At 50.5% G+C, this 27,859-nt stretch overlaps 1 protein-coding gene across 1 annotated transcript; it reads left to right on the forward strand.

The window, feature by feature from the left end:
- Positions 1–1,788: 1,788 nt before the first annotated feature.
- LOC144107357 (choline transporter-like protein 1) lies at positions 1,789–27,859 on the forward strand. The gene is made up of 15 exons (XM_077640346.1): positions 1,789–1,821; positions 2,348–2,462; positions 7,605–7,800; positions 11,270–11,338; positions 11,413–11,500; positions 12,562–12,625; positions 13,790–13,898; positions 16,330–16,414; positions 17,747–17,794; positions 19,438–19,509; positions 20,830–21,068; positions 21,829–22,073; positions 24,275–24,441; positions 25,637–25,825; positions 27,168–27,859. Exons 1-15 carry the CDS (start codon positions 1,789–1,791, stop codon positions 27,216–27,218), a joined length of 1,770 nt encoding a protein of 589 aa, XP_077496472.1. The 3' UTR covers positions 27,219–27,859.

The following is a 27,859-nucleotide window of genomic DNA, read 5'->3' on the forward strand; positions in this document are numbered from 1 at the left end:
CACAGATAGTTCTTCGGAAAGCTGTTTTATTTTGCACGTAGGCCTGGTGTTGTCAGAGTCATTTTCTTCTTAGTCATTCTCATTTTAGCTGAGTCATTCTTCGTCCGGTGCCTCTCTCCTCTACAGGTGGAGAGGGGGCAGAAGGAGACGCTTGAAAGGCGGCAGGAAGACAGAGAGGGAACTCCCCCTGAACACTACCTGCCACTGTTGGCATGGGCCGACACCGGACATTTTCGCCTTTCACGACTTTCGTAATGTTATCGCATTAAAAGAAAACACGTCTGGATTGCATGTAGCTTGAAGCGCTATGCCAGCTTCACAGCTCTTTACTGCAACCGTACTCCTGCTTGCATGCAGGTGCTCCAAGCAGCTTGCAATGCTAGCTCAGCCTCCTGGGGTGGTTTACTCTTACTGAGGCACATGCCCTTTTCGTGTAGGTGCTGCCGCCTGGCGCCACTTCCACGTGCAGATGGCCTGTTGTTGTTGCTGCTGCGACCGCAACAACCAGGTCCATTCGGCGGACGTAAGTTTCACCGAGCCTTACTTGGTTGCGATCATAATGAGCGTGTTCTTAAATCAACCTGATCCTCTGACGTCATTTAAGAAACGTCGGATCCAAATGTTAACTTTCGCAGTGAGAAGTAGCAGATATGCAGGAATATGTCTGTATCCTAAGATGAACTCCTTTTTTAGAGTTGTTTTATTGGCTTTTATTCTGAACAGTGCCTCGCAGGGGGAACACATATATACAACTCACTCAGAAAATGAGACGTATTGGAGATCACTTTGGCTGGCAAGCGTTAAGAACCGTCACATCCTTCACCATTTCCGAGGGTGGCAAACACCATTGTTCAGAGCAGAATCGGTCTTTGTGCACTGCAGAACCACAGCTAGCAGAAAAACGGAGCACAAGTGTATGAAAATTTTCGCTACGAAGTTGGGGATAAAACACTCGCAATAGCTTTCACGAGGAGGGAGTTGGCGTTGATCGGCCAACCGATCCACACCGTCAAAGTATGCATTAGAGGAATGACAGTTCGCCTCAGATACAACGAACAACTGTGCCCGCACCCCTTCGCTTATAGCGAACAAGGAGGCGCCGTATAAAATCGCGCTTTCAGCGTAGCACGGAGACCAAATAAGAGCGTCCCTCAGCCCCTGCGACACCGCCCGGAAAGAACACGTCGACCCAAAGTGTCGGCAGGCAGGACGTACAGTAAAGCTTCCAGTGGCTATAGTCTAAAGGCCAATCATTGTCTGCGTGTGCGCCGGTTGGGCGAAGCATCCGAAAGGAAGGGGCGCCAGACAGTGGCAGCAGCATCGACAGTGGATGGTCGTGGAATAACGGCAGCGATTTGAAGTCTACATGCTTTGCTGGCCACGCTGTATGCGTCGCCTGCCCACTCGCTTCACGTTTCGTGCTGCTGCCCCGGCCGTGAAGGCAAGGCCATAGCAGAGTGTGCAGCTGATGCATTTGTGTGTGTGTGTGCGCGGGGGGGGGGGGGGGGGGGGGGGGCAACGATAGACGACGTTGTCGAAAACACACACGCATGGTCAGAGGCATGTAGATTTGCGGCAACGCGTCGGGAGTGCATAGCTGCAGGGTGGATGTGGCCAAGGGTGATCGTGAGGACGACAACGTCGCAAAGCCATGCATCTCTAACGAAAATAAGAGCACTTCTACACAGGGACCTGGTCAATGTGGCCGACCTGTCACCAGCTGTAGTATATATATACTGTGGAAGCTTTAACCGCGATTAGTTTCTTTCCGCCCTTAAAGCAGTGAACATGTCCGCCTTGGAGAGCCTGGAAAGTGCCGTGGTAAGACCTGCTTTGAAGAAATAGACCCGGGTGACATAGTTTTTAAGGAATAAATACCACTTTTGGTTGACCTAGTATTTGTGGCTGTAATACAGGGAGTCCGCGCTCTATGAACATCGGATACAACGAACGCAATCCACGTGTCCGTCAGGTTCGTTATAAGTGGGTTCGACTGTATACCAGCAATGTGCCACTACTGCGTCCAAAGCTCGCACTGTATGATAACCGCTCGGAGGCGCACTGGTCCAGCGCAGTCGTAGGCAACTTAAGCTGAAATTAAGTGCAGTGACGCCACGACAACACGAACCGATAGTCTGCGGATGAGGCGCTTGTCTGCGCCCGAGGTTCCGTTCGTTATTGATTCACCCTATCGTCTGCACGGTGTCACTGTCGCGGTAGTTGGTCGTCTACGCTTCCCCTGACTTTACTGTAGTGGTATTGCGTCATCTGGATTCTTTGATATTCCCGAAGTGGTCTTTCCTTTCTTTTCTTTTTTCGTTCTGTAATTTTTTCCGTCCCGCTGCAGGGTTTGGAGCGGCAGCGATCGTGCACAGACACCGGCTGGCTGCTGGTGTTCGCTGCCTTCTGCGCCGGACTGGTACGGCCTTCTATACACGTCACACTGCTCTTCAGAACTGAAAGTGAGGCAGGAGGAAGCTGCGCATCGTACACCGCACTATACAGCTTATTCAGCGACTTCTGCCTCCCGTTTACCTGTGCATGACTACATCCGGTTGCAGTAGGTGAGGTGCGCTTCCGGAGTCAACGCAAAGGGTCATGGGAAAATTGTCTGCTACCGCTATACTTCCGGTCACGAATTTCTCGCTCCGCTCGCTTGCTTCATGGCAGTCGCCGCGTTGAGGTCGCTTATTCAACTAATTCATTTGTGCTGAAACAAACCTGATATTGTACTGCATCATCGCAATACCACCGCGACTTCGACTGCACTATATTTATTTTTTATTTATTTTTTTATTTATTCATACTGTTAACCCTCTGCATGAGGGTCATTACAGGGAGGGAAACATATATAGACACAAGTGCAATTATCTTCGCTAAAAAAAAAAAGAAACACTCAAATGCACAGAATTACAGATTTGCACAGCAATCTTCCAGGAACGCGTTCACACCTATCACAAATTTTTCTACATCTGTTTGGTCCACAACGTCACTTGGTAGTTGATTCCAAATTTCTACAGCATCGGGAAAAAAGGAGTAGCGATAGACATCAGTACGTGTAATAATAGGTTGTAATACCTTACTGTGATTTTTCCGAGGGCAACGCTTCAGGGGAGGTGTAACATAGTGATGTTTATTAACTTTGACTTTATCATTCATTATCAGAAAAAAAAGTTTCAATTTCTGCTTTGTTCTTCTTACTTCTAGTGATTCTAACTGACACTCTTTTAGCATTGCTGTGACTGAATCAGTGCGGCGGTATTTAGAGCATATAAAACGTGCTGACATCCTTTGCAATCTTTCCAGTTGCCGTTTTAAACCCTTTTGATGAGGACTCCACACTGCACTTGCGTACTCTATGATTGGCCGCACGAACGTCTTGTACGCAATCAATTTAATTTCTCTAGTCGCATTCGGCAACTTCCTCCTCAGGAAACAGATCTTCTGGTAGGCTTTTAAATAGACATTTTCAATATGGGTGCGCCAGTCAAGATTATTTGTTAATGTCACTCCCAAGTACTTGAGACACTTTACTTGATCTAAGGAATTTTCACCGATATTGTATCGAAACATCATAACATTCTGCTTCCTTGTTACTTGCATGTAATTAGATTTTTTGTAGTTTATTTCCATACCCCATTTCAGGCACCACGAGTTTAACGACTGAAGACACCTATTTATGTTCATCTGATCTGCCGGGGAAGCCACAGGAGAGTAAATCAAACAATCATCGGCAAAAAGTTCATTTGAATCGCGGCGTGTTCATACGGAATGAGCCTCAGTAAAATCGTCTTCTCCGTGTCCTTTTATTCCCGCTAGTCGCAGCTCAGGTGCTTCAGGTTCCGATGGCAAATGCCGCGGCTAGCAACATCTTTTCCTTCCATTGTTATTTTATTAACAAATATAGCCACTAACAAAACGGAAATAACAATGAGAAGAGGCTTTCTATGAGCGCGCCGTGCGATATGCGTTCAGAGGCCCGGTGCGCGTAAAGTGGCGTGTACTACAGGTCATGTTGACCCTATTTATTCAACGATCATCTGCACAGACGCGTGACGAACTCACTTCCGAGCAGCTGCTTATTCCGTTGCGAGCGGCAAGCAGGCAGTGACACACACCCTTCGTCCTTACACTGATCCCCCTGCTGCAGCTGCCCTCCCGACAATTCAGGACCTCTCCCCCAGCCCCTCAGGATGTTATTCCTATGCAATACTGGCTATAGGCGCAATTCATACGGGTCGGAGTCTAGAACAGCTACAGGACGACCAAATTACGTCCCCACACTGTCACACGTACTGAGGCGGATTCCTGGCCACGCTGGAATCCCAGGCAATTAGGCGGTGCATCGCCTCGCCCGCGAACTTCAACACCGGGCGCCTGGGATGTCCATTACAAACAAAAAATAAATTTTCGCTAGGACAGCATTGCATGAACTATTCGTACAGGAGGTGGATCCCCCCGACAGTCGTGTACTATATATGGACCTCCTTCTGTACTGATTCAATTGTATTCACGACTATTGTGCGCGTTACTGAATAAGCATGAACTTTAACTTCATTTTCCGGGCAAATATCTCACCGCCACGCAACTACGCATTATTCGACGCATACACCTAAATACAGTGCTTACCCCTTCCTGTTCTTTTCTCTACCGTATCCGACACTCCCCCGTATATGCCCCAATGGTCCCGAACCCTGTGCTAATAATGTACAACATTCACTTTTCTCCTGCCTCGTTGCCATTCAGTTCCCTCATCTTTCATACGCTCCTCCATCCACATGGCGGGCATGGCTAGCCTCGGACCAGCTGACGGAGCAGTTGGCTTTGCTCACTCTGACCCAGGACAGTTTTCTCTCTCAAGGGTCGTTTGCAGGCCTACTGGCAGCATTTACACGCTATGGGTAAAGTACGGTTTGGTTCATGGGGGTTTAACGTCCCAATGCGACTCAGTCTTTGAGAGACGTCGCAGTTTCGACCACCTGCAGGGTTCTTTAACGTGCACTGACATCGTACAGTACACGGGCCTCTAGAATTTCGCCTCCATCGAAATGCGACCGCCGCGGCCGGGATCGAGCCGGCGTCTTTCGGGCCGGCAGCCGAGCGCCATAACCACTGAGCCACCGCTGCGGCCTGAGCAAAGTACAATTGTAGTGTACTTAATTGTACAGAATTTATCACATCGCGGAGCACCAAAATAAAAATAAAAAATTCAAATGGCTGATGCGTTGAACACGTTCGAACGAGCCTGAAACCGGCTCCAGCGCATGTGGCTCAGTGGTTAGAGTCGCGGTTGCTCAGTGTAACGTTAGGGCGCTCGGCTACTGATCCGGAGGTCCCGGGTTCGAACCCGACCGCGGCGGCTGCGTTTCGATGGAGGCGAAATGCTAAGGCGCCCGTGTGCTGTGCGATATCAGTGCACGTTAAAGATCCCCAGCTCAGTGTAACGTTAGGGCGCTCAGCTACTGATCCGGAGGTCCCGGGTTCGAACACGACCGCGGCGGCTGCGTTTCGATGGAGGCGAAATGCTAAGGCGCCCGTGTGCTGTGCGATATCAGTGCACGTTAAAGATCCCCAGGTGGTCGAAATTATTCCGGAGCCCTCCACTACGGCACCTCTTCCTTCCTTTCTTCTTTCACTCCTTCGTTTATCCCTTCCCTTACGGCGCGGTTCAGGTGTCCAACGATTTATGAGACAGATACTGCGCCATATCTTCACACCAAAAACCAAATTATTATTATTATTATTATTATTATTATTATTATTATTATTATTATTATTATTATTATTATTATTATTATTATTATTATTATTATTATTATTATTATTATTATTATTATTATTATGTCTCAACAGCCAGCCTACTCCGGCACATTAACCATGGTCTTTTCGGGGTAGTGTATTTCTGCGTTCGCGTCCTGCTGGTACGCAGCACGCACTTGTCTTGCGACGATGCAGTGCAATCAGTGACGTCACAGCACGAATTAGTGAATGAACAATACCGGCCCGTACGGCGTCTGCGGCGAAACAGGCCAGCAGTGGAAGGAAGGTGAAGCCCGAAGCAGACGAGTTTCTCGCAAATTCTTTGCATTTCTTCGGAAGCACACTTCACCCATTCGCTCTTTTCACAGTATGCAGAGCTCTGTAGGAAGTGCGCGAAATTTCGTCTGCTACGCACAAAACTGGTTGAAAACGCTCGTCGGCGCCACAGGCGCGATCCATGTCACGAGCCACTGCCACTGCGCAGTGCCAGGTGCGTGTGTGTGTGTGTGTGTGGGGGGGGGGGGGGGTGACACTCGATGGTATCCATAAAAGATGTGCAACCTGGCAGGTGCCGTTTAAATTAATGATTGACCGCGCGAGCACAAATCCCACCGGTGGCAGCATCTCATGACCCCATGCAGACGGTCGGCGCATCAGAATGCAAACTGATGTGGCAGCTGGTGGGCGACTGCCTTCACCAAGTTAGCGCGCAGATCAGAAGGGGTGCGGTGGCGGCGCGGCATGCAGCGGCTACGTAGAGCCGTGCAGAGGTAGAATTGCCAGCTGCGTGGCATCGGGTTACACCACGCCGCAACTCGCGGCGACTGCATTCGCAAAGTGAGCAGGCGGGCGTACGCCTTCTCACACATAAGTAGTCGTGTCTCTGCCGACTTTTTTACAGTTCTTCTTTCTGGTTTATGTCCTTCAGGGGCTATTTCCTAAAAATCGGGGCACACTTTCGAAACTCAATAGCTTTGATTTCCCGTCGAATGTTTCAAGGAGGGTCATGTTAGTTTGTAATTGAGTCTTGTGTTCTGAATTATTTTTATCAGTCACTGAATTGTGTTCGCTGTTTACTGAATAACCCTGCAACCTCCAGAGAAACTCGCTTCAAATGTCATGGTCTAAAAAAAGATGCATATATTGATAGTCTTCTGTGAAGAGATTTCGGTTAAGAGCACCATGTTTTATTTATTCCATGTCCTCAAAGGCGTGAAACCCGCACTGCACTGTGTCTTCTACGCTACTTGCACCTTTAAAACTATGCAAGTATAGTTATTTTTCTCGTGGTATATGCTCATCAATGTTGTGTGTTGTCTGCCACATTACGGAGCGAGTTGCATCCAAGCCTACTGGGCGAGCTTTTTCTTCCCCGATGTCCTCCGCACTTGCGCATACAGTCTGCGCCAAAGATGCTCTAGTCCCGAGTTTGCTCGTGAATTTTGTTTTGCAACGCTCGAGCTCTAGGAACCTCTCGAGGGCGAGGGAACTTTCATCTCAGCCTGTACGAAGTTTAAAGGAGAGGCTTCAGAGTTGCCACAAGAGCCTCACTACACTGTTATATGCTTCTCATCACGAAAACCCTTTTCTCAGAAGGTGTGGAGCCCTCCAGGAGCGCGCAAAAACGTGCCGTCTGCATGGAGGGAAAAAAAAAAGAACTCCGTGGTATCTTGCACATAAAAGTGGTTGACCTCGCGTGGGCGCTGTAGGCTTGATCCTCTTCCAATGGGCGAAAACTGGACATGCGCAATGCGGGATTCGTGACTGCAGCTTTCGCCGACTGCCGGTCGTGTCTGGCGCCAACGCTAAGTGCGCATGCGCGGCACAGGTTTGTTTTCAACCAGTGGAGAGGAGAGGAGCGCATGGGCAGAGTGGTCGTGTGGCGCAGGGCGTGCTTCTCTGCTGGGCGGTGCGCAAGGGCGGCGACCCCCTGCGGCTGCTGAACGGCATCGACAGCCAGGGGAACGTGTGCGGCCGCGAGCGCCAGCGGCCGCTGCAGCCCGGATGGCCGGACGCCGGCCGAAACACCTCGGGGCTCACGTGAGAGACAGTCGTCATCATCACCCACTCGCGCTTTCACACAACTCTGGCGCGATGGCAGTAGTCTCGATTTTTCTCTACCACTCAAGTTACGCAAGAGAGGAAATATTAGCCGTACATTTGCCCTTGCGGTATAGAGATTTACCACATCGGAGGCGCACTATAGCGGAGACGTATGCCGGTTTTACGTACAGTAGCTGCGCATGCGCAGCGGCAAGGGGGCAGCCGGGCATAGACCACTGCGCGGCAACAGGCGTACGTATATAGAATCGGCATACGTCTCCGCTGATAGATCTCTGGTGTGGTAAATCTCCCTAATGCGAATTTCAGCGACAGCCGTTCTGGTGCGAAATGACGATGCCACTTTTAGTAACTCTGGACACGTGACGTCTGTTGTATACGATGTCTCGCGTATATGACATACACTCGCAATACCGCTGCAGGTGAACACGTCGTGTATTCGGACCAGTCAGTGATCGATATTCTGTCCAACCCTCGTGGCGCGTGGTCATGACGTCACGCGTGACGTCAATCCGTTCAATCGGCGCAATTGACGCATTACACGATGGTGTGTTACGCCTCCGGCATCGACACAGCATAAACCGAATCAATAGCTGTAAAAGTCCCGCACTTAGCGCTTTTTCTCCGGAAGGCACAAGTGAAAGCGCGACTGCCAATTCTTTGGCGGATGTTTATCTGGTCTGCGTGGTGGTTATGGCCCACGTAGCGAAAAAAAAAGGAGGGGGAGGGGGGGGGGGGGGAGAAACGAGCTTGAGCGGTGATCAGAAACGACCACGAGAGCACCTTATCGCGCTGAAGAAGCATCAAATGGCTGTTGCCAAGAGTGTACATATACTTTTTTATCTTCACAACTGCCCACGAACAGCACGAACTGCAGCGTGTCACTCTCTAAACAGTCCGCCTGTGAACGCTCGGGGTCGTGTCCGCATATTGTTACTCGCGTGCTCCTATTTAAGTGACCTGCGGAAAGTGCGGCGCGCATCGGCGGTGTAAATTCCCCTCATTCGAGCGCGCGTCACGCGGTATTATTTACGCGCCATTTTTCATCGAATGCAGACGCCATGCAGTGCGCGTGCCAGCTTCCTGGTTGGATCGCGAAGAAGACGGGCGCGTGGCGCAAAATATCGGCCAGCGCAAACAACTTTGAAAAGAGAAACGTTTGGCGAGGAAGTTGATCGTGTCGCGCATAAGCTATTTATACACGGGGAGAAATGGTCGAGCAGATTGATTACGCGCAGCCAGCCACGCCGTTTGTGACGTCATTTGTTTGCTTGCTTGCTGGTCCCCCTTTCCCGCTGGCCCTCTTCGTTTACGCAGACAGGTGGAGGTGAGCCCGAAAGTGGCCGTGGCTAGTTTGCGTCGCGTAAGTTATAGCAATGAGAGAGAGAGAGAGAAAAAAAAAAACACTTCTACAGGTGCCCGAAAAAAGTTTTCGGAAGACGGAGAAAATGACGGCGCCTTATTTCTGGGCAGTCGAAGTATGCAGCCACGAACCGAAAGGTGTGCTTTGTAATTCCCTGCGTGACCTGCACAGCGCGCTGACCCTCAGCGCCTGCGTACGCTTGTAGTCAGCGAGGAAACTAATGCTTTCCTGATTTCGGTATGCTAAAGGTGTCTGTTATAACTGAGCTGACAAAATCAGCTGCCTTTTCTGGTCCCCAGCTCGTTTATTCACTGAGGCAGAATGGACGAATCATTAATTCATTCATTACCGGCTTCGGTGCCCGAAGATGCCAGACCGAATTCCGGCCGCGGCGGCTGCACCTCGACGGCGCAAAAGATTCCCGCCTACTGTGAGACGTTGTCAAAGAACCTCAGGCGGTGTCACTCCACTGCGCGGCGTCTCTCGTAGCCCATGTGCTCGTCTAGGACGGCAATACCGTCTTTATTTCAGAAATTCCCGGCCTATATGGGAGATTCTAAGTCGATTGGTCCAGTGGCGGGAAACAGTTTGAAAATAGCCGACTGGTGGCACGCAGATATATAGCTGCCAGACAGGGCTACAGTAACTTAAGCCATTCACGAAAATCCAGCCAGCCAGCAAAGGCGCTGTTGCAGCTTGCACATATAGTCGTATACACCGCGAGTCTCCCCGAGCATCGCATTCACACTGTCAGCAACCAGTTTTGCGCAGCCTGGCGGAGAGGCCCCTCCTCGAGCGATACAAGGGCCTTCCGCCCTGATAACCACGCTCCGCGGCTGATGGACGCACGCTGTGCGCAGCGCATGCGAGGCGACCTCCACCCCGACCGTGGCCCTTATCAGCCGATCGGCGATCGCCATCTCGCCGGCGGCAGTGTCCCGTAATCCGGTCTCTTCGCGGCCACACTCACATCATCTCGCTTCCCTCCCCCCTTTTGGCCCCTTTGAATGGCTTCCCGAGTTGAAAGGAAAGCCTACAAGTACTGTACAGATGGTTACGCAATCGCGGAAGCTCTTCTCGGCATGATTTCGTTCCGACGATATGGGCACAATCCGTCTCGTGGCCTATACTATATAGCTGTCCACTGAGATATGTGAGACAGATACTGCGCCATTTCCTTTCCCCGAAAAACAATTTTCATTTTTTTTACAAATCGCGAGCGAGCGAAGTTTGATCTCAGCTGTCGAGTGAGTGGGGAGTGCAGTATCTTGTTACAAAACGGTCGTTGTGAAGCGAAGCACAACGTCTCGTCTGTACCACGAAGCAGCCACATATTGCTGCCTTAGCAGTATAGGTCTTCATAAGGCATGTTGTTGGGGCGAGTTGGTGACTGAACATTACGAAGGAATACAGTGCAAAAGGAACGGGACAGAAGATAATAGACATAGCGGTAATTTTTTTTTCTTCATATATCATAAAATATTTTCTTCATATATCGTAAAATAGACACAGTGGTAATTTTTTTTTCATACATCGTAAGATTAACTATAACAATCAATATATCCGCAGATATGCATTCGTCTCCTTTTTTTTTTGCTATTAACGGTTTTGCAATCGTCAAAAGCGTTCCACGGTGGTTTGCTACGACAGTCTTAACTGCTCTATATCGCAAGAATGGATCATCACTTTCAATATTTATATAATAGTAGCTTATAATATTCCAATATTCGAAATATTAAAAAAAGATATCATGGACGGACAGTCTGGGAAAAAAAGTCAGATACGCTGTAGTCAGCAAAGCACAGCATTTTAAACTTTATAAACATGTATAGTCAGGTGACTGTAGACTGGAAATTACGGTTGCAGGAGCTGCGGCGTCATGTTTACTGTGAAAGGCCGCTTCAAATACGAGGAGTTCATTTTCACCTTCTTTTTTGCGTAGTAAGATCTGGAACATCGTAACTTAGAACTATCCGAACAATGCTGAGCTGAGCGCCGACTGTTGTCACGAGGCCGCCTCTCTTCTATGCACGGTACGCATTCGCCCGCCATGCAGCTGAATACGTTTGCTGCACCGCATCGCAGGCTCCTGGTGCTGGAGGACGCACTGGGCCACAAGCGCCACTGCGCCTCGGAATGCCCGCCCGGATACAGGTCAGCCGCCGATATCCTGGCACAGCTAGCGCGGGCGGGAAAATCGGTCCTTGCTTGTGCGCGATGCTGCGCAGGCAAACGGTGTTCCGCAGGTGCGTGATGGACTCGGGACCCGCGGGCCTCGTGCACCGAACCCTCAACCTCAGCGGCCTGGTCCTCGAGGTGAGGACACGCGTGTCTCTCTGTTCTTCCATTGTGCGCGAAGCATTGGATGGCTCCTCGACACGAAAACCCGGAGTCGTCCAATAAGGGGAGACGTTGCAAAACTCGCGATTGGTAGAAACGGTGTATACGTCACAAAAGGCGAGCAAAAAAGAAATGTTAACCAGTAATGGTCAGTACTAGTCACCAACTACAAAGGAATTAAACAGAAAATAGAAATGTAATTGCAATGCTTCACAAGTAAGTTCCCTGGTGCTCCCGGTAACTTTATTTATATTTCTGGGACAAACTGGCACATGGTTTCCTTGGCCTTAATTCTTGTTTCATTTCCATATTTTCTGCTCTAGAATGTTGCTAAGCTTTCTAAGCTATAGTGTGCTTTTTTTCTTCTCTCCTTCGCATAATTATTGCTGAAAAGTGTCCTTTCTACACTGACCCCTCGAGTTGCCTTGAGAAGCTTCTGTTACCCATTTTCTATCATCCCACAACCTTGTGTAGCCTTGTTTGTGGAAATAAATCAGATAAAATCAAAGGCCGATCCGAAGCGGCAGATCATCCGCCTCGCACTTGGGAGGTACTGGGTTCGATTCCCAGTGTCGCCGGGTACCGGTCTTCTGAGAACAAGCTTTCTCTCGGACTGACGACGCTCGGCTGTTCTGGGGTGAATTGCTCGGAAAATGGAGCCTCTGACCAATCTCACCTCCTCCTTCGCTTTTTTGAAAACGGGAACATCACGAGGGAAAGAAAAACGGCGGGTGTAGAAAGAAGCGCGGATCAGAGTTTCCAGTTGAAATTAAGGCCAACGAGGGTGTCGTAGAAGGGATAACTAATGGATATTTAGAGCAAAAGGGTTGATTGCGAAAGGCAGAGAAACGGTTTCGTGCAGGCAAAGAGTACACAGGCGCGAGCAAAAAATGTATTTGCTCACCGAATGCAGAGTGGTAACACTGAAAAACACCGTTGTTTTTCGGACCACTGGACTGATGATGGCAGTAACTGTGACATTTAAGATGACTATTCTGTGTATGAAGCTAACGTGTTCCGTTGCCATGGCTGTGCAGGAGCTGGTCCACGACCTGGCCACTTGCAGACGGGAGCTGGGCTACATGGGACTCGTGGCGCTTGGTCTGTACACTTGACACTCGCGCTGTGCACACTGATGTGCACAGGGCTGGTCGGTTTGGCCTATAGTGTGCGGCAACCTCGTGTTAACAACTTCGCACATAAAGGGCGCTTACACGAGCTTGACAGAATTGGGTGTCTCCTCTGCCGGGTAGAAAACCCGTTACCGGGTTCGAGTAACCGTCATATGGTCGGATCCCGGAGTCGAGCGGTCATGTTCATGTTGTCATTATGACTGCAGGGGTTGTTGGTTCCGGCAGCGCAAAAGTGGGGACTGATAGAAGTGGAAACAGATGCAGCGCTGACTCGCAACTGATCATTATTGGGAAAGTGAGAACATATACAACAAGCAGAATGGCCACTTCATGCAGTTGAAGTCAAATGTCAAACGACGCGCGCCAACAACAAAAAAGATTAAATACGAAACCGCAGTGTGAAATAAATGCAATACCAACAAGCCGTACAGAAGGCGATTGTAGCCGAGGTCGGTTGCCACCACCCGACTAGCGAAGTGGATGCGAACGCAATCAAGGAGTCAGGATATGCGCAGGGGAAATCGGAACCTGTCTTGTACTAGAGCGTCGTCTTTAGTTCGAGACACGATGCAGCAGCGCGGCATATCTTTGACGCCGCCGCCTTTACACAGCCGCGCTGTCCTGCTCAGCGCTGCGGTTCGCGCCGTGCCTGATTCGCTGAGACCAAGTGCATGTAAACGCGGTGTCGTCGATTTGGGGCGACCTTGCTCAGCTGTGCCCCCCTTCCTGGGCGGTTCAGTAAAATGAGGCTGCACACGTGTATGCACGTCATAGTGGTTGCGTCCCTCCCCCTTTCCTCCCCTCTGTGCGCCTGTGTGTCCAGCGCCGTTACTATAAGATAACCTTGGCTTCCCGGAATGAGCACAGAAAAAACGGCATTGAGATTGAATTCCTGGAGCCGCCTCAATCGGCACTCGCACTGCGAGGCCAGGAGGCGAGAGCTGCGGCTACGTGTGGCCCACATACACTTCTGGGAAGCACATGTCTGGTCTTTCAGCTGTTGGCTGACTCCTATAGAAATCTTGTACAGATAGGACCCCTTCAGGAGACCCATATGACCCCTACGGGAGACTTATAGGAATCCTATAGAAGCCGTGAAAGCAGCTGGCGACCGCTTGCTCTCCTGGCTCAGGGCTGAGCGTGGCGGCGCTGGTTCTGCTGCGCTACTGCGTCGCCCTGCTGGTGTGGTCCCTGCTGCTGGCCGTGTCCCTGGGCTGCGTCGGAGGGACCTGCCACCTCTGGTACGCGCGGCTGCATTACTGGCGCCTAATTATCACCGACGGTCACGTATTTTGCGTGGTCTGCCTGGCTGGCACTGAACCACCCTTTGAAAAATCGGATTTGGGCTTTCATGCTCATGCTTCATTTTTTTTTGTCGTAATTTGTTTCGTCTGCGTCCTCCACCAACTGCATATCACTCGAAATTACCCCCGATATCATACTTCAGGCGAATCTTTATTTGTTAAGCCCTATACTTCTAAACAGATGTGCACTTGTGCACATTAGGAACTCAGACGAAATCCACACATCCTGTACGAACCGAAAACACGGCTGCCAATTTCATTTTGAAACACAGATGGAACTCGGAAGAAAATTCACGAATAAGTCAGAAAACTCGTTATTATAATGTGAAAGAGAATCAACATCTCACCGGGCACACATGACGGGGCACGGGGAAAGCCCAGTGAGTTCACGAATATAATAAATTCAGAAATATGTTCAGAATAAGCTCACAAAAACGTTAGAGATCACTGCGGCTACGCGCATTGAATTAATGCGAATGCACTGACGCCTGCTCGACACTCGTCGCCTCTCTCTGCCCCTCTTCGAGTCCATTGAAGTTTGCTTCTGATTAATTAACTAATTAATATATGCCAATCAAACTTTTGGTAAATTAATCATTATCACTCATTAAAAACATTTCAATGCATTTCAAATTTTATTTTTCATTCTTAGCCTATTTTCCCACTGTTCTGCTCTTTTCCCGTCCACTCAGTATATCGACGTCCGTGCTCTTTCGACTTTTTTACATTATTGGCTCTAATTAATTAACTAATCATCCTATTGACATCAAATTTTTCGCGTATCATCCTCACATCCTCTATCGATCACAGCCATTCGTTTGGTGCTACGTCTTCTGCGAACGTCACAATCTCCGCGGACACGCTTTGGTGACACGACCCCGGCGTTATAGCCTAGAAATGATTTCGCATTGATAATCGGTTCATAAACGAGTACGTATTACTGGGACTTTTTAAAAGCGTCTTCCTGTAGGTTTTCTATATTTACATTTTCCCGGTGAAAGCGTACCAGTTCAGTGCAAAATATAGGTCCGTATGAGACCGCTCATTGGTCCGCAAATAACTGCCCTGTATAGCGAACTGCAAGACGCCAACCGCGCCCTGCCCTCCGTCACGCAACGGGCGTTGCCGATGGGGCGTCATCGGCTCCGCTCGGCGGCGGAGAGAGCGCTCCCTGGACAACCCGTGCTCGAGTTTTCGCTTCTTCAGCTTTGCTTCAAGTTGGCGCGTGTGTGTTCTCGGGGAAACCGCTGGAAACAGTGCTTTAGGGACGCATTATGAGCGTCAAATGAAACGCGAAACTGGAACACTAGGGAGGCAGAATACTAGACCGGTTGATGTTCGCATCGAACGCGTGAAGACCGCGCTTTGGAAGTGTTAATAGGCCACGCCTGCACATCCTCTTCAGCCGATAATATGTTCGATTGTTTGTGCTCGCGTGTCGATTGTTTTGTTCGCGTTGAATTTGGCGATGGTGGCACATATGGAGAAGCTCGAGCTTTACGAGACAAAAAGAAAGAAAGGGAAGGTGACACTGAGTGATATCCAGTTTAAATTAAGAAAAAAAAACGGTCATGAGCAGGGCATGTGATATGCATGCAAGACAACCGATCGTCCCTTAGTGTAATGGAATGGATTCTAAGAGAAGGCAAGCGGAACAGGAGGCGGCAGAGAGTCAGATGGCCGGACGAGACTAGGAAGTTTGCAGGGATAAGCTAGACGGCTGCATTTGGCACAGGACAGGCGTAATTGGAGGGATGTGAAAGAGGCCTTTGTCCTGCAGTGGGCGCAGTCAGGCTGATGGTGGGGATGAGTGATAACTCCGTCCAACTTTTGCTCTCGACGAAAATCGATTCTGTGCCTCTTTCCAGCTATTTCGATATTTGTCCAGCAACAAATGACGCATTAATCGCCGAGAAAATAGGACTTAGGAATTTTCCCTCCACTCAAAATTGCGACGTCAAGACCGAGAGTGGCTCCGTGATCCCCGTATCGTAATTAAAGGTGCTGCAGCCTCGCCTCGGGGATCCGCGCGCTTAGAACTGTCTCGATCGACGCACCGCAGTTTGCTCGCTATAGAATGGCTGGCGATGCCACAGTATCCCTTTAAGGCGGAAGTGTCAAAAGCACATCCAACAGCAGGATACAACATAAAAAAAACTGCACTTGCGACCAATGGGCCACGGTGCGCGGCGTCTTATATTACTCCGCTGACCAATCAACATGAAGCGAAATCAGCTTTTTGACGTTTGGCTACATCAAACAAGGGAGAGGCATCGAGATTCTTCGACTTATAATTTCTACGTCTCGTGATTGGCTTTTTTGTTTACGTGACAGGTGGCGGGGTTCTTTCTGTTCCCTCTCGTGGCAGGTTCTCGTGGAACGCCAGGCGGCGCACTGCGCAGCCCACCGTCGGCGCCTGGCTGGCGGCCGCCATCGCCGGAACCACGGCACTGGTGGGTGACGGGGAACGTGGGCAGAGAGCGTAAATATGTCAATAATTTTCATTTCTGCTCGCAGCTACGTGGATTACCAACATATTTGCAGAGATAACCTTTTCCAACACTGCAATTTGTTATTTTTACCTTAATTTATTTCACGCGCCTGAATATATTTACTCCCTGTCGTCATTAGATATACAGAAATCACCAAAATTAGCCCTACGTTCATAGTCATAAAACAGAAGCTATATAGACACGTGGATTTCACAGTGAACGCTATAAGTTGCCCATGCGTGTAATTGCGATCTGGGAGCATAGTACAAAATTGTTCAATAGTACAAAAATTCTGTATAGGCATTTCAGTCAGCTAACAAGGGAATTATCTGAGGCATATAATATTCACAAAAACCCCGACATGTGCGTCAGCACACCATCTGTTGTAATCAATGATTGCGAAATTCGGTATCTTAAATCAACACAGTGATTCGTTTTGTCATTTTGGGGGCAGGCGCATGCGCTGCTGGCTGGCTTGTGTGAGTTATTTAACCTTGTGTGTTTTTTCCAATAAACTTCAGTTGATAGTAGCGCTTGTCCTTCGTTTTCTTTCTTTCTCTTGGTGTCCCCTGTCGCAGCGCTTTTGAAAGTGTTAAAATGATGTACCAACTAGCTCAATTATCCGTGTTACTCCAAACAATACTAGAAAACTGTCGTTCGAAAAAATAGCCGTGAAGCTAATGTGCCGCTGGCGAACACACGGGGCAGCGTCAGACATGTTTTATACAATCTGCGAGCTTACTGTGGGTGCGTACACCACTCGACACGACTTACACGTTCGGTATGCAAGGTAACGAAAAACCAGATGAGCCTGTTGAGCGATGGTTGTGCTCAGCCAGGCAGCATAAAGGTTTAAACTAGACCCAACAGAAAACAATTTACGCCCTCAGTGCAAGGCAGCGAAAAAATGAAAGATTTAAAAAACAACAACAACGTCAACGACTGCAAGCTTTCCTCCGCCGAACGAACTATAGGAGAAGGCGGTGTAGAATTGTTTTTCCCGAGGCACCCTCATATCGACGGAGGCGCTGTTATAGTACTCTCATAACGGCGCTCCACGAATGACACTCGTTTCTGCACAGCTGTCTGCCGGCTTTCTTTTTTTTTTCGTTCTCTCTTTCATTTTTCTTTCTTCCTTCACTAAGCGCTCCCTCGCACTCTGTTCACTGCGCGGCGAATCGCAATACAAACAACTTGATTGACAGGCCGTGTTTGCCGACTCAATGAGGTCCCTTGTGCTCTGCTGTCTCGTTATTTCTCTCTCTGACCGCGTGTGCTGATGTCGCGGCGCAGGTCCTGCTTATGCTGACGGTGCTTGTGCTGCGCAAGCGGATCCAGCTGGCAAGTCACAACAGCCGACTTCTTTCACATCTCGTTCCCGGCGGTGCAATTTTCGCACGTCACACGAGCGTGTACCACACGTCGAACGGATAGAGAAATTCTAAAAGGAAAAAAAAAAACGAAGTCACTCACTACACAATACAGCAGATTTGGTCTACATTTGGAGACAAACTTTGCCAGGATCGTAATTTTTTTATGAGTACATATAATTTTGTTATATTAGTGTTCATTAATAGCAGTGCGAAAAACACGAAGACCACAGCGTATACAAAACAAAGCACAGGCGCAGTTTTTTTTAATGTGTTGGGCTTTTAAGAGCGTCAGCTCTTACTCATCACGTTTCGAGATATCGTGGGGTCTGCTACCACCCTGAGATAACAGCGCCATCTGTAGCAGCAACTAGAAGACAGCAAATCTCGAATTGAGACCTGTAGCGCCATCTACTATAGCATTGTAGAAATAACCACCTGTCGCGTGTCAATGATGACGTCACGGTTCAATATGGTGGATAGAGGTGGACCTATGTGAGTATGAAGTTAGGGGACGAAATGGCGGCATAGTTTCCATTGCTCGAATCCAAGATGGCGGCCATTAAAATTGGTTGTTTTGATGATGATGAATTTTCATGGCGCAAGGGCATCTGTGGCCAAAGAGCGACATAGCACAAGGTTTTTCTTTTTCTCAAGGTGTGGTCAAAGACCCATGTTCCAAGCATTTCACTCTAAAGAAGCCGAGCACCAGGCAGGGGAAAGCTTGTACCCATTGTATCACCGGTGGGTACCCGGCGGCACTGGGGATCGAACCTCGCACCTCCCGCATGCGAGGCGGATGCTCAGACCACTAGGCCACCGCTGCGTTCGTCCGCCAGTTTTAACGGGATAGCGTTGAGGCTCCCGTTCTGCACAGAATCCGGCGTCGACATCGACGTTGTGAGCGAAAAATCGCCCGGGGCAGGGTGGCACACTATCCCGAGTGTGGCCACCCTGGGGCACAAGGTTCTTCTCGGCCTCGCACAACCTGTCCACGGGAGATTGTGTGCAAACTGCCCACCGTGGCAAGTGGTCGCGAGAGGCTGCTCGGGAAGAGCAACCCGAGTCTCGCAAGCTCCACCGATGGCAGCACCTGTACTCGTCGCAGAGCTCATCGTTTGACCGCTGCACTACCGCGCCAGCTGTGGTACGATGACTCTCGGGGATCTATGAATGCTGAATAAGGAGTGACCAATTCCGCATGTAAGGGCATTGACTCATTAACGCCATCGCGTCACACCCAAGGCGTAGCTTCTCCTCCAATTTTTCTCGTAGCCGCCTTGTTCATGTCTTAGAAGCAGCCTATTTTTAGCGTCAGCAACCAGACTAGAATTCCTTGTTGGTCTAATGGTGCATGAAGCTGTGCTTCTGCAGCGGACGCGGCGCTGAGCCACCTTAGTGATCTGACCCGGAGGGCTTTCAGCCAGCGGGCATTTGCCCCCTGTGCAGGCTGCTACCAGCCGCGTCGTCCACCCGACTTGCGCACTTGGACAACATAAACGGGCCTCGACCATTGCTATAGTTTGGTGCGGCATGCATGGTGCAGCAGTGCAAACAGAGAGCTAACAATGGAACATGAGCCAACTACGAACAGGGCCATGATTTTTGTTGCAGGTGACAGTGCTGTTCTCGGAGGCCGGAAAGGCTCTGACTGCCATGCCGGGACTGCTGCTACAGCCAGCCTGGGTGAGTCATATGTTCTTGCCGCTTATTCCACGCTCTCGCAAGCGCTACCAATAATGAACATGCATTCAGCAGCCGGTCACCCCCTCATCCCGACGACTGCTTTGGCTCAGTGAGCCCTCGCGCTTACACTGCTATATATGGGACACATGCACATACTGCGTACATAATTTTACAGTAAGCTCTCGCGTACAGGATTGGGCAGTTTTATAATAAACCGCGCATCTCCTGCCAAAAACTTTAATTTTAACCCAGCGTTTCGAAACCGACTCGGCTCCTTCATCAGGGGTGACCGCCTCCCCACAGTGCGACAACGTGACTAACAGCCTTAACCCTCCCACCTTCCTCCCGCCACCCCCGCCTTTCGCATCACAGCTTTCGTTTCTTAGACCCCCTCCTCCCCTCCATACTTAAGGACGCTAGCTACTGCCTTCAGTCACCGCTGACGAAGGAGCCGAGTCGGCTTCGAAACGTTGGTTTAAAATTGAAGTTTTTGGTTGGAGATGTGCAGTTTATTATGTCTTCAAACCCAACCAGACAGCAAATCTGTCAAAATGTTTAGTTTTCAGGATTCGGCAGACCTTTCTTACGCGGGCAGTTATTTGCTTTAGGCTCTTGTGTGCGTGCGTGGACATGCTTTTACGCGGCATCCTTGCACGCAAGCCTCCTTTCTAACATGGCCTTACCTTATCCCTTCTTCCTGCCTTTCTTTCAAGTGCAGAAATTAGGGTGAGTTGGTTGTTCATGATAAGAAGGGTGTATAGCCATAGCGCGTCTACAAGAGCACAAAAGAAAGTAGAGAGTATACAGCCGTATCTGGAACCGGGCTGCACACTGTCGCGTATGCAGCGAAAGAAAATGCCAGCCGATTTACACAGACTGTGGCCAAGGACAAATTCCAGCTAACGGAGGAGATAACAGAGGTCTACCATATTGCGAAGCTCCATGATGCATGTGTCAGTGACCCGCCAGTGTCTTTAACAAAGAATGAAATTGGGCACCTATCAAACAGATTGTGATCTTGCTTTCATACCACTTCTTGTTCTCTCCGTCTTGATTTGGTTTTTCGTCATGCAGTGATTATTGCGTAAATTGATGACCTTCTGATTGAACTCATGAGCTGATAGTCAGGGTTGTGTGTCTGCTCTTTGTGTTTGGCTGTCCTTTATGCGCTCTATCCTCCCTTCCCTTCCATTTCACGGCACGCTTCAGTTTTCTCTCGATTACAGAAGAAAATATTTCTACTCAAGAACGCGGTCCTCACTGTTGACGCGCCAGGTGGTGATGTCCACATGTCTCCTTCGGTCCACCCCGCTGGCGCAGACCTTGTCTTTCTGCGCGGCCACGGCAGCGGCCGGGGCGGTGGCCATGCTGATCCTGCTCACAGCGGGCGACCCCGTGGCTGCCAAAGGCGAGGAGGAGGTGCTGCTGCTGAGGCAGGATTCGCTGTTGCGCCTCGGGCCGTGGTACCTGGCCCTAGCCCTCTTCTGGATCCTGCAGCTCGCCGTCAGCTGCCAGGCCGTCGTGGTGGCCGGAGCCGCGGCACACTGGTACTTCGACAGGTACTAGCGCGCCCAGTTTGACTTGCAACGCGCTGTGAACCAAACCAGGTTTCCTATAAGGCTATGCGACCGCAGTGGTGGCCTGGTGGTCAGCCTCGCATGCGGGAGGTACGGGGCTCGATCCTCAGCGCCGAAGGGCACCCAGCGGTCATACAATGGGAACAAGCTATCTCCTTGTCCGGAGCTCGATCGGCTCCTTCGGGATGAAATTCATGGGTCTTTGACCCCACCCTGTTTAGATAAATACGTTGTGCCATAGCGCTCTTTGGTCGAAGCTACCCTAAGTGTGCCATAAATCCATCATCTTCATCATCAGTAAATTAGTGCGCCTTCATAAACTTGCATGGACATTCAGTCCACTTTGTTGTTTGCATCCAGGGCTAATTACATTGGTTTCCAGGGCCACAGGGCTCGCACTGCTTCGAGAACTGACCTATCACACTTTCTGGGTTGCAGCTCATATTGAACGCCATAGTATGCCCACCACCTCCGCTGGCGTCCGCTTCAAGTGTATGGTTGCTTATTTTCTTGGGCCTGTATATATGGCTGTGGAAACGTGGTCTTGAGGCTCCTTGGGTCCGCCATCGTTGCAGGGTGGAGACATTTGTCCGGATAGGGCGCAAATTGTTCAGATATGAATAGAAAGTTCCTATATTTTCACCTAAAATAGGACTTCGAAACTTGTTTTTTTTTTCAGGAGAGTAAATGACGCAGTAATTGTCTCACAGCCTGTGCGCATTAAAGGCGGCTTTCCCTGCAGGGGCCGCTGTCCCCGCTGGGGAGCGCCGTGTGCCAGCGTGTGGCGGCTGGTGCGCTACCACCTGGGCTCCGTGGTGCTTGGCTCGCTGCTCGAGGCCCTGGCCCGGATGCTGAGGCTAGCCTGCAGGCTCGCCGGCCGCCGCTGCCGCCGCCAAGGCAAGGCCGCCTGCTGCCTCTGCGCCTGCGCCTGCCTCGGATGCTGCGCCGCGCTCAGGTTCCTCAACAGGAACGCCTTGATACTGCTCGGTGAGAAAGGGGCCACTTCCTGAGCACTGCTGTTGCAGAGAGAGAGAGAGAGAGAGTGAGCGTGAGCGTGAGTGTGTGTGTGTGTGAGAGAGAGAGAGAGAGAGAGAGAGTGTGTGTGTGTGTGTGTGTGTGTGTGTGTGTGTGTGTGTGTGTGTGTGTGTGTGTGTGTGTGTGTGTGTGTGTGTGTGTGTGTGTGTGTGTGTGTGTGTGTGTGTGTGTGTGTGTGTGTGTGTGTGTGTGTGTGTGTGTGTGTGTGTGTGTGTGTGTGTGTGTGTGTGTGTGTGTGTGTGTGTGTGTGTGTTTCTGATTTTGTGGATGACATGTAAGTTGGAAAACGAGAGCGTGCAGGCGGCTCGATCCAAACCGCTCAATGCCGCCACCCGAGAAGCCGTGCTGTAGCGTTTCAGAGAAACTGATGCGTTGATTTACACCACCTGAGGTTCTTAACCGTGCATTGGTGTCGCAAGTATAATTGGCGTCTCAAACTCCTATAGGAAACGCAGCCGCCTCGGCCGGGATCAAACCCGCCACCTCTAGCTCAGTAGTAGAGCGCCCTATAACCAGCGACCCACCGCGGCGGATTAGAGAAAGAGGCGTGCTGGAGGAACGCCACCTCATCCGCTCCGGGGATCGAGGCGCCCTCATTTCCGGGGACGGATGCGTGGCCAGGGAGGAACCGGACGGAAGGCACGTGTCGGGGCGACGCCGTCTGTGCGGTCGCCGGGTAAAAGGCGCTGCAGCGCTACTGAGACAGGACGAAAGCAGTATAGACAGGCTTCGTCCAGATTTCATAAGCCGTCCAAAAAATCACCTAAAGATGTGCACGCGAAAACATCCTCCGGTAGGATATTCCACTGTTGAATGGTTTGAGGAAAGAATGAAAATTTGAGTGTGTCACTGCGAAGTCTGTATTTTACAGCGATAGCTGTTAGGCGGCGGCGGTGGTGGTGGTAAAAACATTTATTAATTATAGAGAGAGGTGTTGGGGTCCGTGACCTGAAGGGTCACGCCCTTACAACCACTAGGTGGGGATGCCTAGTCAGGCACCCCATTGGCGGTTGCCGCAGCCCGGGCACGCTGCGTTAAGGCCCTTTGGGCCTGGAGGGTGCAGCAGCCGGACAGGGTCGCCTCCCAGTCCTCTCGGGTGGGGTTTGGGATGGGTTCTGCTGGCAGGCCCACACCATGTGGTAGGTGTCCGACACCTCCCCACAGTAAGAGCACCGCCCGTCGAATTGAGGATTGAAATGCTTTAGAGTTGCCGGGCACAGCATCGTGTTAGTGAGCAGGCGCAGGAGTACCCGCTCGTTGGCCTTCCCCAGCCCTTTGCAAGGAGTGGGAAGAGTTTGATGGGTGGATTTGTAGTAATCTCATATTTCCTTAAAAGTGTAAACCGGATTGAAATCGGAGTCCTGGTCATCGTCGGGTCCCGAGGGAAACGCCCGGAGAGAGAGCGCGCGGGCGGCGGCGTCGGCTGCTTCGTTTCCGTGGAGGCCTTGGTGACCTGGAGCCCAAATAATAGATCGGTGCGCAGGATCGGAGTCTCGGCTACAATTTTGATAGATGCGATAAGCCAGGGGAGTAGCCCACCCTTGCTCGACCTTTCGACAAGCCCCTCGCGAGTCGGTGATTATGTATTTGGAGGAGGAGTCGGAGGCTGCCAGGGCGATGGCGACCTCTTCTGCGTGAATTGCTGACTGGGCCTTGAAAGTAAGGCGCCCGTCGCTGGCTTTATCGTCGCCGTCGACGTAACCGGTGGGTGCGTTAATGTCACGTAACGTTATGTCACGGTCAATCTGCTAGGTCGCATACGCCTACGGGTGGCTCTGTTTGGAACAGCCGCCTGCCAGTGCAGGGGTGCATCACGTGACCACTGCACCAGTCCGCTAGGAATATAACCCCAAAACTAAACGCCTAAACAGCTATCGCTGAACATAGCTTTACACATTCGTTACCGTCCTGTGAGTTTTTTGCTCTCGAACTCAGTGTTCGAAAACGTTACGTAGTGCATATATTATTAATGCATCGTATAACAGCAGAGATAGAAATTTAAGTTCCAAATATTTGGCGTGATTTCCGATCGTTGCTTTAACTGTTCCACAGTTCTGTTGTGTAATCTGGGTGACGGTACTTGTAAATGGGATCGTGTCCCGGTGTGGCATCCGCAGAAGCCTGAACTCTCCGTCTCTTGTCGTGGGCTGCAGCTGCCCGTGGCTGCGGCCTGTGCCGGGCGGCGCGCGAGGCCTGGCAGCTGCTGTCCCGCAACGCGCTCCGCGTGGCCACCGTCAACTGCGTGGGCGACTTCGTGCTGCTGCTCGCCAAGGGCGCCGTGGTCGCCGGCACCGTGCTCGTCGGACACCGACTCATACAGGTGCAGCGTCCCTTGCAACACACGCGCTGGCCGCTTGGCTGCGGACGAAGCTACAGCACACGGGGGCGTCACTCGGGGTCCGTTAATTAGTCTGACTGCCTCTGCTGGTGACGCAACGCTTTGCAGAACTTGCAGTCAGCGTGGACACTTTGGCTCCTCAGAAGACACTGACATGATTAAAGGCCCTCCATCAGGCATAAATTACCAGGGAAGAAAGTAGCCCAACGGGCACTGAAACTCCACTGGACGTCCACAGGACATCCCACGTGACCCCAGGACATCCAAGGGAGCTTCAGTGCCCATTGGGAACTGATCCCCCCACTTCTTCCAAGCTCCGAACCGCGCCGCACTGCACTGCACGCCTGACGATGCAGTCCTGGTCCGAGGAGACCGGCTCAGTGGAGTGTTCCGCTTAACGTGCAAGGTGACGCAGTCTACATCGTCTGCCGGAAGAGGGAAAATTTACAGGGACATAATTACATCAAGTGTTGGCACTGTGGTAGCATTTGAAGCTGCGCCGATGCCTTTACATCGATAATATGCCTAATTTAATTAATTATTTTAATTAACGTAGTTTCCGTAACTGACGTTATTAATTTCCGTATTTAGCTTAACTGATTAGCTCTGTTTACGTCGATGCTGTCTGATGACTTCATCTGTGACGTCACACCCCTTCGACCAGTGAACGAATTTCATGACGAACGCCGCAGGACACCACTTTTTTTTTTCCTGATGGTGCTTCTGATGTCTCATTAAAACGGAATAGGTCTCCAGCCGCCTATCAATCTGTTCTCACTCATTCACTTATATATATAATGAATAGCACTCGTCATGCATGCAGCCGTGCTGCTCCAGTTGGTCCGTTTTGCAGTGGTGTCTGCGTCGGGGGCCTTCTCTGATGAAAAAAAAAAAACGCCATCTTCGTCGTCTGTCGCAATCGAGCAGTCCCACTGTGCTACTATAGAATGCCCCGACTAGATGCACAGGAGGCGCTGTGGAAAGTGCCTCCCTACGGTAACATGTGACTCGCAGGGCGGTTGTGGGCGCAGTTTTTGGGCGAGCTAGGGTTCGAGTGCGGTCCATCTGTAGTTCCCACTTTTCTGTCGGTGGAGAGTGCGGAAAATGCGAGGCTGTACGAAACTGCATGCTCACAAAGCGTGGTCTTTATGCACGGACCCGTACCACATGCGCGCAGGACAAGTCCGGCCAGCTGTCGTGGGGCGAGTGGGCTCCCCTGTGCACGGCGGGGCTGGGCGCCCTGCTGGTGGCCCACTGCTTCCTCTCGGTGTACGAGATGACGCTGGACACCATCTTCATCTGCTTCTGCCGCCAGTGCGAGGACGCCCAGAGGGGAGGAGCCCCGGCGATGCCTCCCGCACTCGCGGTGAGCCTGGCTCCAGGTGTCCTTCCCCGATATGTGCATATTGCACTGCACATTTACATCCACTCACTTGGACCCAGGGCCGAACTCACCTACATCCTTAGTGAAACGTCCCATGATTCCGCATATCCTCCATATGGCTCATGGGAAGACTATATGGAACATACAGAATCTATTTAGACTAAGAAACACATATAGAGAAATGAAATTCATACGGACTCCGTATAACGCCGTGCACATAACGTGGAAGTCATATGGAAATCATACGGAAATGGTATGAAAACCTTACGGAAAACATGTGCAAATGATATAGATTCCCATATATTTTTCTATATTGTATGGGCTTCGTATTCCTATAATCTCATATATGTTGCTCATATGCAACGTTTCAGCAGGCTTGGAGAGCACGTTCGCCTAGCTAGGCGGATATGTTGTCCATGCTATTCACGGGAGCTTGTAAAAACGGGAAGCTGAAGGAGAGGAGCAAATAGATTGAGAAGAATGTGGTAGCCTCGACAGATTCCCATTGCGAATGCATGCAGCAGCTGCAGCCACCGTTTCTTGCTTGTACCTACAAAACTTTCTGCTTCAGCCTGCCTGCCGCCTCCATCCAAAAAGCTTTGATCCCGATTTAGAGCTGACAGATCGGCACGTAGTACACGCATGATTAATCGCTACAGGTGCGATTAAGCGCTACAGCTTAATAACTCAAGTTCCGCTGACATGCCAGCTCAGAGTAAGAAAAGCCTTTAATCAAAAAGGAAGAGAGAGAAACAAGGAATATTAACAAAGCTGGGGACGTCTGTCCTGATGTACTGTCGTGAGCAAAGGTAAGGACCCCCCCCAGTTCCCACCCGTGTTCCGACCGACACTTAAGCTCCGCCTTAAGGGTGTGACGCAACAGCGTTAATGGGTCCATTAATTCACTTGGAGTCCTCTTTGCGTATCACTGCGCACACACTGTCGTTCTCTACTTTGTCGTAGACTACAAACCGACAATGTTTGTCGCAACCACAAACGAATTCCAAGAACGTTTATCTTGACTACACCAAATGTTTGCTGTAACGACAGAAGCATTTCGCTCGGCGGCATAAATGTTTGTCGTAACAGATATTTTTGTTAACAAATTTGCCTGCTATACCAGGGAAAATTCTGTACTATTTTTCGACAGGGACAGCTTAATTACGCAGTGCTGGAGGTGTCGAGCGGATTGGAGGAAATCAGGCGGTCTTGCGCTGTGCTTCTCTGGTCTGCCAAATGATGGCGCCACTGGTAGTCACCTGCATAGTGTTGCCCCGACACACGTGCGGCTGACTGCAACCTTGTGTTCTCGTTTTCACCGCAGGCCTTCGTGGAGAAGAGCGGTGAAGTGGCCCCGCCTACGTCTCGACAATGAACACCTGTCGGACGTTTCGCTCCGGCGACGGTAAAATTAAATGCCATTTAACTTAGCTCAAGCTGCGGAGCATCACTTGAAGGAGAGGAGACGACCCAAGAGAAGCGCATGGGACTACGCTGAACTCAATGTTGTGTTGACACTGCTATCGTAACTGTACTTCATTTACTGTGTTGACTGCAGCTGTATTCAGCAGAGCTGTATATCGCTATTCTCCAGCAGGCCTCTCTCGAGTCTTGCGTCCCGAAGTAGTGCGAGGACAGCTGTGATGCGGCGGCAGTGTTCCAGATATCTACAAGTTTTGTTTAGGGTTATTATAACTCCATTTCTGCATATATAGGTTAAAGTCGATAAATATAATAACCCCTTGCCAACAGGTTTAATGCGGCCTTTGCGTACCGTCTCGTGATAGGAGTGTATTTCGTGTACTCGCTCAACTTCGACACTCACCCATGTCAAAGCACGGAGCGCCCGTCAACGTCCCACTGGTGCTGAGATTTCCGGTACGCGCCATGAACCTGGCCCTACCTCACAAACGCTCAACAGCACTGCTCAACGGCCCCGGAAGAGACGTGTTCCTACGAAGAAAACGTGGCATTTCTTTTGCGCTATTGTGCAGTTTACACTGGCAGCTAATAAAA

The sequence above is a fragment of the Amblyomma americanum genome, chromosome 10 (genome assembly GCF_052857255.1).
Source record: "Amblyomma americanum isolate KBUSLIRL-KWMA chromosome 10, ASM5285725v1, whole genome shotgun sequence".
Classification (NCBI taxonomy): domain Eukaryota; kingdom Metazoa; phylum Arthropoda; class Arachnida; order Ixodida; family Ixodidae; genus Amblyomma; species Amblyomma americanum.

Bases quoted from the DNA above. Each gene is read 5' to 3' on its own strand.
- LOC144107357 (XM_077640346.1), top strand. From the start codon at position 1,789: ATGTCCGCCTTGGAGAGCCTGGAAAGTGCCGTG. The intron at 7,801-11,269 runs GTGAGAGACAGT...ACCGCATCGCAG, and splicing joins CGAAACACCTCGGGGCTCAC to GCTCCTGGTGCTGGAGGACG. The intron at 22,074-24,274 runs GTGAGAAAGGGG...CGTGGGCTGCAG, and splicing joins GAACGCCTTGATACTGCTCG to CTGCCCGTGGCTGCGGCCTG.